Below are 9,713 nucleotides of genomic sequence, written 5' to 3'. Positions count from 1 at the left end.
TACAGTAAAGCATCAACATTTATTAAATAACCCATAATGCCTGTAATAGACGCACTATGAATAGACATAAAACAATTCAAAAAGCTACAGTGAAGAGTGAGTCAATGTGTATAACTGTCTCGTATAGAAACAGTTTATCACCTTGTATTTACCAGTCTACTATGTTGGCTTAGTCAGTAGCGTCTCACACACACTCAGCAGTTATAATGTCTTAAAGCAAAAATATACAGAAGAAATGAATGTACATATTCAGAGCACCTTGCTTATATTGTGTTGAATCAGTGTTGCTCGATCCACAAATTTCCCTCACCTTCCACAAATCGCCTTCTCCTTATAATGACGGACTGCAGTTAGCAGAGGAAATAGAGGATGGATGCTTTCATGGTGAGAATTTTTCTCGAGGTGTATAACGCTAGATAGAGTAAAGTGTTTCCACTCCACAATATCTTGTTCATTATGCGAGGTATAACTGGAGATGTCACTGATATTTCATCTCGTGCCCCACCCGAGATTAGTCTCTGACGAGGTCTCAAAGGCCATGGACCTCATTGGCTTTCTTTTTCCAGGTACTCCAAGCTCGGTGCATCTAACCTCTGTTCATGGTTGCGGTTCTTTGTGAACTCCTTCAGCATATCCATGACCTCTCCTTGGTATACTTCGGGGGTGGGCTGAGCCTCTGTAAGCACGAAGAGAACAGGTTTATTTGTGACAGATGGCGGAAGGACAATGAGGACACGGAGGGGAGCCCTTCTGACATCACCTCGATCTATTTTAGGACACGCTGAAAACGTAAAACTGAAAGGCTGACATCGTCTCAACGTGATCTTTTACTCCGGTCTCACCTGGTTATTTAGGGCTCATTCCAAAATGACTTGAAATTCTATTTATTCATTTTGAGATGTAAACTATTTCTGTTCATAATTCGAGAGAATAAAAGCATGCATGGAGAAGCTGTTTCAGTGAAGTCAGCCTTCCTGCAACAGTTTTTGTCTGGTTTTGCTGAGTGGCGCTGCCAATTGGACGCGTTGACTCTATTCTCACACTGATTCTGTTGTTTAGCCATTCTGAACAACAAAACAGACACATAATTGAATCAAATTAGAGAAAATTAGATGAATAAAGTGGTACGTTATACTGGGACAGTGAATGGGCTCCCAGGATAAAGCCCGAGCCAAACGGAACAGTGAAAAAACAGAAACAGAATCAGAGTTCATTTGTAAGCAGAGCATTGATTGAATTATTTCAGCATCATCAGTCACAAACGATTTAGAGGTTTTTTGTTTTTTTTAAAAAAAACAAGGCCTTTTTCATAATTATCATACCCACTGGAGTATTCCATTTGTTTTTGTGCTACAGACTTGATTGGACTCAATCTGTTGCCAGCTCTCTAAGCAATGATTCTAATGCATTATCTCTACTGCCCTGTGCGAGTACAGCACATGTCTGAGGAGAAACTATGAGCTATTCTCTCACCTGTTGCCCAGTAGTAGATGTCCCAGTCGTTGCTTGGTTCATTAATCAGTCTGTCATACTGCAGCAGCTGGTTCTCACTCATTGTGTTCAGGTATTGCTTTGCAAAAAGGCTGCAAGAGAGATGGGAAATTAATTTGAGTCTTTTCTCTAAATGGAAAATCATGGTTGCTGGTGATTATCTGAGTGGCTGGTGAACAGACTGCACACTGGGAGTTTCTCTTCGTCTTAAGGGTCCTTCACATTGCATTACTGCCCCCTCTTGGTTGGACTTGAACCTGGACATAGCCTCCATACATGGGGCGGCAACTCTACTGAGTGAGAAAAAAGCCTAATATCTGTACTGTCTTTCTACTGTGTAGTTATACATCACATGGCCTGTGGGGTGTTTACCTATAATAAAAAAAGTGGGCTTTTACAATTACTATGGATGATTATCATTAGGCTTAGTGTTGCCTGCTCTTTCCTATGATTACCCCTACATCTCACCATCCTCATCCTACTCTACACTGAGAACTTAGATTCGGAAGTGGCCAAAATGTATAAATAAGTAAAAAGGCACAAAAGTGCCACTGCTCTTAAGTGTGTGTATGTGTGTAAAATACATAACCAAAACAGTTCAGTTTAACAACCTGAGCAAAATGCAGTTCTCCAACATGCCCCTCTTGCGACTCTCGTACAGCAGGCGTCGCCTCTTGATGTTAGTTTTCTCGCCGGGCCTCTCATCCCAAGGGGGCAAAGGGATCTCAATCAGGTCTCCCCTGGTGTCCTCTGGCGAATCTCCACGGTAACCGCGGCGAGATGATACAAGCCCCGTGACTGCTGGTCTCCATGCTGCCTGGCAGATACCGGTCACCAGCTGACAGGTAACAAATACAGACATTTAAGCAAATACTACAACCTTGCATTGTCCCCTTTCATCAAATGCATATGATGGGTTAAAGATCGCATTGCACTACTGTGTCATCAGTTAAAAATCTGTTGAATAAGACGGTGCTGTAATTGAGCTCTTGTCCTTGTTTGTAATTCGGTGCATATCTGAATAGGGCTTTGTATTGATTACACTTTTAAGTCTCAAATATTGTACTTTTATAAAGCTGGAGGCTTAAAATTAATGATACTTCACAGTTTATCCACGTCCATCAGATATTTTGGTATAAGTCCCCCTATGTGTGTGTGTGTGTGTGTGTGTGTGTGTGTGTGTTTGCTGTGTTGGAAACAACACAGACAATGTTTGTGGCTTGGATATATTGGTTGACAATGTAAAACCACAATGGAATGAGGAAATATCGAGAAAATAAGTAATGATACCTACAATGATACATGTAAAGGTTATCAATCGAAGTATAGCTCTTTAATTATTAATGATCTTAAAAGTGGTTTCTATTTTACAAAGTACCTGAGGTTTAGAGCCTACATTTAGTACACCGAGGAAGAGAGCAAAGCAAAGGGGGATTACATAATATCTCATGTTGCCCTGTTGTATAAAGTCGTGGTTTGCGAAGCTGTCCTCCAGCAGGACAAACCTCAGGTTAATGTTTCAGCATCAAACGACTCAACTCAACTACGACTTGTCATGTAATACATTGTTAATATAATGTTGTTACATCATGTTTTTACATCTGGCTCCACTATTTAGTCTTCGTTAACTCTCATAAACAGTCCCCCAGTAAACTAGCAACAAATGTACAAATACGAGGTAACAGTTATAAGGTAGCTCACCCTTTTCGCAACAACAGAAGCCATCATTTTAACCCTCCTTTCGTGTAAGGTTGAGATATCTCCTGGTAGACTGCTTCGACTGACCGACGAAAGTCACTCAAAGCAGTGAAATTACACAAGCAGGTTACACGTAACAGCAGCACACCGGCAACTGGGGGTGGGGGACCGGATATACAACACAGTGCTCTGGTAACTGTAATGTTTAGCCACGTGAAAACACATTTAGCCCCAATTTAGTATATGTAACGTTACTTCGTTAATTTATTTTGACGCATATTTGTTTAATAATCAATAGAATCAGAAAATAAAGACACATACCCGTGGGAACCAAATATAGTTTGTTGTTGTTAGCCGGGACCTTATTCCTGACGCACTTAAATGTGTTTCCCGTTCACGTACAGAAAGCACTGAAAGATTAGCACTAGCATCATTAGCATTAGCTTATCAGAGAGCGAGCCTACAATAGTCCGAATCTATTCGTATTCAAACTCCTGCATGAAAAGCCGTGTATGTATCTTGAAGTGTTCATTAAACTATGATTTTATGACTTATGTCCGCTTGTCGTATTCTCGGTTTATCATCATATTATGTTTTGTTTTTTTGTTTTTTTAGCGGACTCCAGAAGGAACGTTGCTGAACGTTTGTTATCGTTAGCTAACGTTGGAAACAAGGCGTAACGTTTGCAACGATTCTTGAATATTGATAGTGCACCTGTTGTCGGTAAGCACTGATAATTTACAAAGCGTGCATGTACGAACTAACGTTGCACTCAAAACAGACCTAACTAGCTGCAGTGCAATCAACTGGATCATTTTAGGCCCACGGGATGGCTGCTGGACCTGCAGCCGGACCAAGTACCTCCATAGATCTTTACGGTGACCTCAATCAAAACGACGAGGTGAGTCAGATGTTTGCATTTTTTGTTTTAATCGCATATCAGCGAAGGCAGCATAGGAGTATAACGTAAAATGTGATCTGTACCTTGATTTGGTGGAGTTTATTCCACCTCGTATATGAAGGCAACATAAAACAACGACAGTCCTCCGTTTTGCATTCATATCGTCTGGTATCAACATCATCAAATCACTCTTAGAAAAGCCTCCATCTTCATCTCGAGTTGTGCTGCTGTATTAAGTGTTATATTCCCCAGAGTAGAAAAAGCATTGAATCAAGTTGGGTTTCTTTGGTCTTTATATTCTGCGAAAACCCCTGTGGTAATAAGCATTTCCAAAAAATATAGGAATATCCCATGCCACTCCACACTTCCTGTGGCTGCTCACGAGCCCAAGGAAGATGACAGTATTTCACATTTCTTTGTTTTTTTCTTCTATTCCACACAGGATTTGGACAGAATCGCTGAAGCAAATGACCTTTATGATGCTGTTCTGACTGGCTCAGTTGATCGGGACAAGAAAGCCACTACAAAAGTGGCTCCTCCTAACAAGATACCATCTAAAGAGGAGGCTAATTCAACAACGGTGAAACCCCAACATGGAACAACCTCACAGAGGAAACTGTCTTTATATATTGGAAATTTCCCCTGGGTGAGTAAGGCCCTCTCTGTGTTCATGTTGATTGCAGTTTGTTGGATTGCTCAGTACCATTTTTGTTGTTTTGCCTACAGGGGCTTGCAGAACACTGAATTACTGATTACATGAAACAGAATGGAGAAATACGTTTCCTTATCATCTCACTAGTAATTCATTTTCTTGCCCTCATTTTCCCCAAACCTGCCATTTCCTTCAGTGGACATCTGATAAGGACATCAAATGCATGGCTCAAACGTTGGGTGTGAAGGACATTGAAGATATCAAATTTGCTGAGAACAAAGTTAATGGCCAGTCAAGAGGGTGAGTGGTTGCAGATCTAATGTTTTATCAAAAAAATCAAAGTATTTGATTTGTTTATTGTAAGAAACTAATGTTTTTTAAATTAAATATTTTGATGTCCATGTCTTAGTGTTGCCGTACATACATGTGTTGTATCTTCTTTTGTGCACCACAGATTCGCTGAAGTGACGGTGACCTCTGAGGAGTCATTAAAACTATTGTTGGAAAAAATCCCCCAATGTGAGCTCAATGGGGATAGGATAGACTGTCGCTTTGCTACCCGTCAAAACCTCGGCGTGTTTGAGGACATAGCAAATAAACGTAAGAGCACTACAGATCTTAAAACACTATTGAATTTACATTATATCGCAAAATGTCAGTATTACTGTCATCTTTTACCAAAGCAATGTGTTCTCTGCAGGTATACCCCTGCGTGTTAATTCCAGAGATCCTAAGGACTCGGATTCTTCGGATAAGATTCCTTCATTATTATCACAGGAGCCCAGTCCTCCCCCTTTACCTCTACTCTTTCCACATCCACATCCACATCCACTTGCAAACAGGTTTCCCCCTTTACCCAGCCCTTTCCTTAGTCATCCACCTCCTCCCTTCCCACATATGCCACCACACATCCCTCAACATATGCCACCCCCTTTGTTCCCTCCTCATCCGATCCACGTTCCCAGCCAACCCCCTCCCAGTCTGCACGTAAATCCAGCGTTCTTCACCCCAGCACAAGATGGGCACAGCAGCAAAGCTTACAGCCAACAAAAGTGAGAGCACACTCTGTTTTCTATTCATAGCTATTGCAAACCATAAACTGTAATATGTTGTGTTTCCAAATGAGACTAGATGATAATATTGAAGTGGAAAGTGAATCAGAGTATGCCTTCATGTGGTAGTCACTTGTGAAATAGAAATCACAAGAATGTCAAATTCAAGTGCTTTATTGTCGGGACAAATTGAAATAATGGCGGATTTAAAGTAATTTCCCACCGAGCTAGCAGACTATAGTCAATTTTTGATAGCTAGAACATGAAATAGCATTGGTCTATACCAATTAAAGTGTACATAGATTATAGATTAAAATATGTACACAAGTAACAGCTAATACTTGTTGCACTATTGAAAATAAATAATTGCGTAACATGTTGAAAGGTTCTGGTCAGCCAAACTGGGGAACTCTGATATCAAAATGATCTCAGTTTCCCAGTCGCAATTACGACTTGAAGGGGGCGTTCATGTGCAATTTCCGAGTCAGCAACTGGTATTTACTATAATTCCGATACCACCTGAAGGCAGCATTAAAAGCAGCAGAAGACTGAGAAGAATGCAAAAGAATAGAACATGTAGGGATAATAAAGCACGTAGAAAATATATCAGGGGAAAACATCAATTTGAGATTAGGCATCCTTGTCATCGCAATCCTGAAAATAACTTTTATGTCAAGAGTTATTTTTACTTTTAACATGTGGTGTTGCTTTCGAAAATCTGTGTTTTTCAGACCCACAACTCGAAGTTCAGATAGAGATTTTGAGGAACTAATGAACAGAAATAAAGCTGTTGCCAGTAGTGCCATCAGCAAGGCTGTGTCGGGAGCAACAGCTGGTAAGTACAGCCAAATAGATTCTGTAAACTATGTGGAAAAAGGAGTGGACCCTACCATGACTGACGGACAAACCTGAAATTGATTTATTCAATAGAACATTTTTAGTTTTAGTTGTTTTAGTTTTTGAGTTTAATACTAAAAAACTCAGCTTAACGGTATTATGTGATTGACTTGACAGTGTCCTGGCAACAGGAGCAAACTAACCCACAGCATCATGTTTGATTCAAATGGAAATACATGACATCACCTTTTTCCGACCAAATCCTGCCCACTTCAAACCAGTGACACAAACTCAGACACCCTGCCTGGTTGTGTGCTTTGGGTCATTGTAATACTGAAAGCCGAATCCTCGCAGTAGTCAAGATTTTGCGTCTTCTTGCGCAGCTTTTTTTAAGGGACATCTCAGTGTATTGTTTCTCCAATCGTAATTTCCAGTAGCTGCCACCGGATGGCATCAGTGTAACAAAATATTGTAACCACAACTGACTGATGTGTTTTCCAGTCTAATTGTAGCAGAAATGTATGGATGTGAACTCTTGGAATGTTTTGCCTAACTTAACTGTATGTTTAGGGTAGATGTGATCCATGTTTCTTAACCCTAACAACAACTTTGACATGCTTAATAACTGTCTCTCATATCTAATTTCTCCAATTGCTAATGCAGGAGACTTGCGAGTGGCCATGGAGACTCTGTTAACCGCCATTGCCATCATTAAGCAGTCCAGAGTGTATGGAGATGAACGCTGCCAAGCCCTGGTCACCTCACTCAAAGACTGTCTAGTCTCTATCCAGGGCAACTATGGCTACAGGTTTGTGTAATTATGCTTCAGGATTCTAATCTAATCTAATCTGAGGATCAGTCAGTTATCATACAAATGCACATTTCTCTGCAGGAGCAGCAGTCGTTCTGGAGAAGATGAAAGAGACCGGGACAGGGGTCGCGACAGAGAGCGTGAGCGCGATAGAGACCGGGACAGAGAGGATTCTTACAGCTGGGATGGAGCGGTAACGTCTCGAAGGCACAGGCAACGTTCCCGGAGTGGGGAGAGGGATAAAGAGCGCTCCCGAGAACGGGAACGACACAGAGAACACAGAGACCGGTACCGCTAACTTGGTAAGCTTCCTTCAAATTCATAGACTTGTACTCTTTCATCCAACAGACCATTTAATTAATTGCCGTGTTCTTATCAGTTCTTCTGTTGGATTTGTTAGTGTATGTTGAGCTTCTGTGTTTTCAAGTACATCACGACCAAACTGAAGAATCTGACCAAAAATTTGTAGAACTCTGCAAATCTTAGCGACTCAGCTGGGGAGTTACAGCCAATGAGAGCAAAAGACAGTGGTTGAGAGGAAACCTGGCAGAGGGGCTATGTGTTGCGTTCGCAGTTGCTGTTGCGGCTAGGGAGTCGGAAGTTTACATGAACAAACTTTACACAACACAGTGACTGATCTACATAGGGGAAATGGTAAAGACGTGTGGAAACAGGCTATTAAGTAAACACGCCGATGACAACGTCAACAATCATGACCATGTTAGTGTCACTTCTCGTGTGATGTGAAGTGTATTTGGAGACCTCATCCGGGATGAGTGTGTAACTCCCTGTCGGTCAGTCATGTAGTGTGAAAACCAGGACCAAACCCCGTATGGAGGTGACTTTGAAAGTACTGCAGTGTGAAATTGGCTTTAATGATCCCAACAATGCAGAATTATCCTACATATAGTAATAGAAAGATATTGAGTAGCTCCACTACCTACACATTTTGTATCTAAGAAAAGGTCACCACGTCCAACCCTCTGAACTTCAGTCATGATCTTATTACTTACATTGCCATACACACCATCATTATTTGTTCAGAAATGTCTCCTACTTTGGCTGATTTGGTATATCCTGTCTATTGTCGAATGTAAATTAGCTGAAATTGAGCAGACTGCCTCGAGTACTTGGCACCATATAAATGCAGTAAACTTCAAAAGACATTAAAACTTAAGTTTCACCCCATTGAATTAATTGAAACATTTACGATTGTACCTTTTCAATAGATGTCTGTGGTTATTTCTGCCGTTTGTATGATATGATGACAGTTAGTGGTTAGTTAATTCACATGCATATTTTTTTGCGCTCACCTTCATTATGACTGTGTGCACCGTCTGTATTTCTGGCCAAACAACGGCTTCATTCTACAGGAGTTGTTTTACATGTGATTTTGGCTGAAGAGTGCAGTTTTCTAGGTTTATTTTAAGGTTTTAAACAGTATTTGATCAAACCTTTTAAAAGACCTACAAGACTTTGATTCCTAGTGCTATTTTAATGGCCCAGAAACCCTTTTGAGCACATTACGGTTTATGAAGTGATGGTCAGTAAAGTAGTTAATTGTAATACAAAGTTCTTACTGTGCAGTGAACTGTTAAAGGTCTGCAACCCATTATGTCACCAGACTGTTGATACATCTTCATAATCACATTTATAGTCTTTTAAGCATGCTATGAATAGATCCAAGCATGGCTATAACCCGATGAACTGTGCAATACATAGTGAGGTAAAGTACATGCAAAACTTTAAAAACTAAATATGTAAGGAAATGTTTCAGTTTGTAACGGTAAAGCTTTCTGAGTTGCAGGAATTGGTATTATATGCTAATATAAATTGCCAAAGTAGTGCTGTAGTTGCAAGGACAATTGACACACATCTTAACTTTTTTTTTTCTCCTCCCCAGACGAGTGTTCAAGTGAAGTCTAGTTGAAGAGGAGATTTTTTTGTTTCTTCACAAAGTTGCATAAAAATCCATAGTCCAAGGTGAGACTGAAGATGTATCTCCAAAAGTCTAAAGTGTACTTTTATTTGGTCCACGTGTCTGTCTGTACATACTGGGACTTTTACCTGTTTTAAGAAAAAAAATGTGGTTGTAGATTTGTTGCCGGGAAATTAGATTCCAAAGCTTGCATGTGCAGGAACATCTCTTCTTAATTTATGAAATACAGTGTACTGTTATCACTTTGTTTTGTAATAAATCTATAGAATAAAAACACATTCCCTGACAATATAATTGCAGTGTTTTATTTCCTCTATTTAGGTTGTATTGCA

At 40.3% G+C, this 9,713-nt stretch overlaps 2 protein-coding genes across 6 annotated transcripts; one reads left to right on the top strand and one right to left on the bottom strand.

Annotated features, from left to right (window-relative positions):
- sdhaf2 (succinate dehydrogenase complex assembly factor 2) lies at positions 1-3,340 on the bottom strand. Its single transcript, XM_084010000.1, has 4 exons — positions 3,193-3,340; positions 2,103-2,329; positions 1,474-1,583; positions 1-676 (listed from the first exon to the last, which is right to left on the bottom strand). Exons 1-4 carry the CDS (start codon positions 3,217-3,219, stop codon positions 546-548), a joined length of 495 nt encoding a protein of 164 aa, XP_083866126.1. The 5' UTR covers positions 3,220-3,340; the 3' UTR covers positions 1-545.
- A 252-nt stretch (positions 3,341-3,592) lies between these two features.
- Positions 3,593-9,664, top strand: LOC311013937 (cleavage and polyadenylation specificity factor subunit 7-like). 5 transcript variants are annotated; one of them, XM_084010248.1, is made up of 11 exons: positions 3,593-3,699; positions 3,805-3,912; positions 4,010-4,090; positions 4,533-4,736; positions 4,939-5,042; positions 5,197-5,342; positions 5,443-5,794; positions 6,526-6,629; positions 7,295-7,439; positions 7,524-7,744; positions 9,346-9,664. In XM_084010248.1, exons 3-10 carry the CDS (start codon positions 4,019-4,021, stop codon positions 7,738-7,740), a joined length of 1,344 nt encoding a protein of 447 aa, XP_083866374.1. In that variant the 5' UTR covers positions 3,593-3,699; positions 3,805-3,912; positions 4,010-4,018; the 3' UTR covers positions 7,741-7,744; positions 9,346-9,664. The 5 variants fall into 5 exon arrangements, with proteins under 5 accessions (XP_083866374.1, XP_083866372.1, XP_083866371.1 ...); XM_084010249.1 differs by having other exon boundaries at positions 3,605-3,699; positions 3,815-3,912; XM_084010246.1 differs by having other exon boundaries at positions 3,805-4,090.
- Positions 9,665-9,713: the final 49 nt, after the last annotated feature.

This window comes from Eutrigla gurnardus (assembly GCF_963514095.1).
Source record: "Eutrigla gurnardus genome assembly, chromosome: 1".
Classification (NCBI taxonomy): Eukaryota; Metazoa; Chordata; class Actinopteri; order Perciformes; family Triglidae; genus Eutrigla; species Eutrigla gurnardus.
Note: the sequence above shows the minus strand (reverse complement) of the source record. Positions and strands in the feature narration are given on the sequence as shown.

Excerpts from the sequence above, each read along its gene's own strand:
- sdhaf2 (XM_084010000.1), bottom strand. The coding sequence starts at position 3,219 with ATGATGGCTTCTGTTGTTGCGAAAAGG. Across the intron at positions 1,584-2,102 it reads GAGAACTGCATTTTGCTCAG|CCTTTTTGCAAAGCAATACC; the intron begins GTTGTTAAACTG and ends TCTCTCTTGCAG. Across the intron at positions 677-1,473 it reads CATCTACTACTGGGCAACAG|AGGCTCAGCCCACCCCCGAA; the intron begins GTGAGAGAATAG and ends TCGTGCTTACAG.
- LOC311013937 (XM_084010248.1), top strand. The coding sequence starts at position 4,019 with ATGGCTGCTGGACCTGCAGCCGGACCAAGTACCTCCATAGATCTTTAC. Across the intron at positions 5,043-5,196 it reads GTTAATGGCCAGTCAAGAGG|ATTCGCTGAAGTGACGGTGA; the intron begins GTGAGTGGTTGC and ends TGTGCACCACAG. Across the intron at positions 7,440-7,523 it reads CAGGGCAACTATGGCTACAG|GAGCAGCAGTCGTTCTGGAG; the intron begins GTTTGTGTAATT and ends ATTTCTCTGCAG.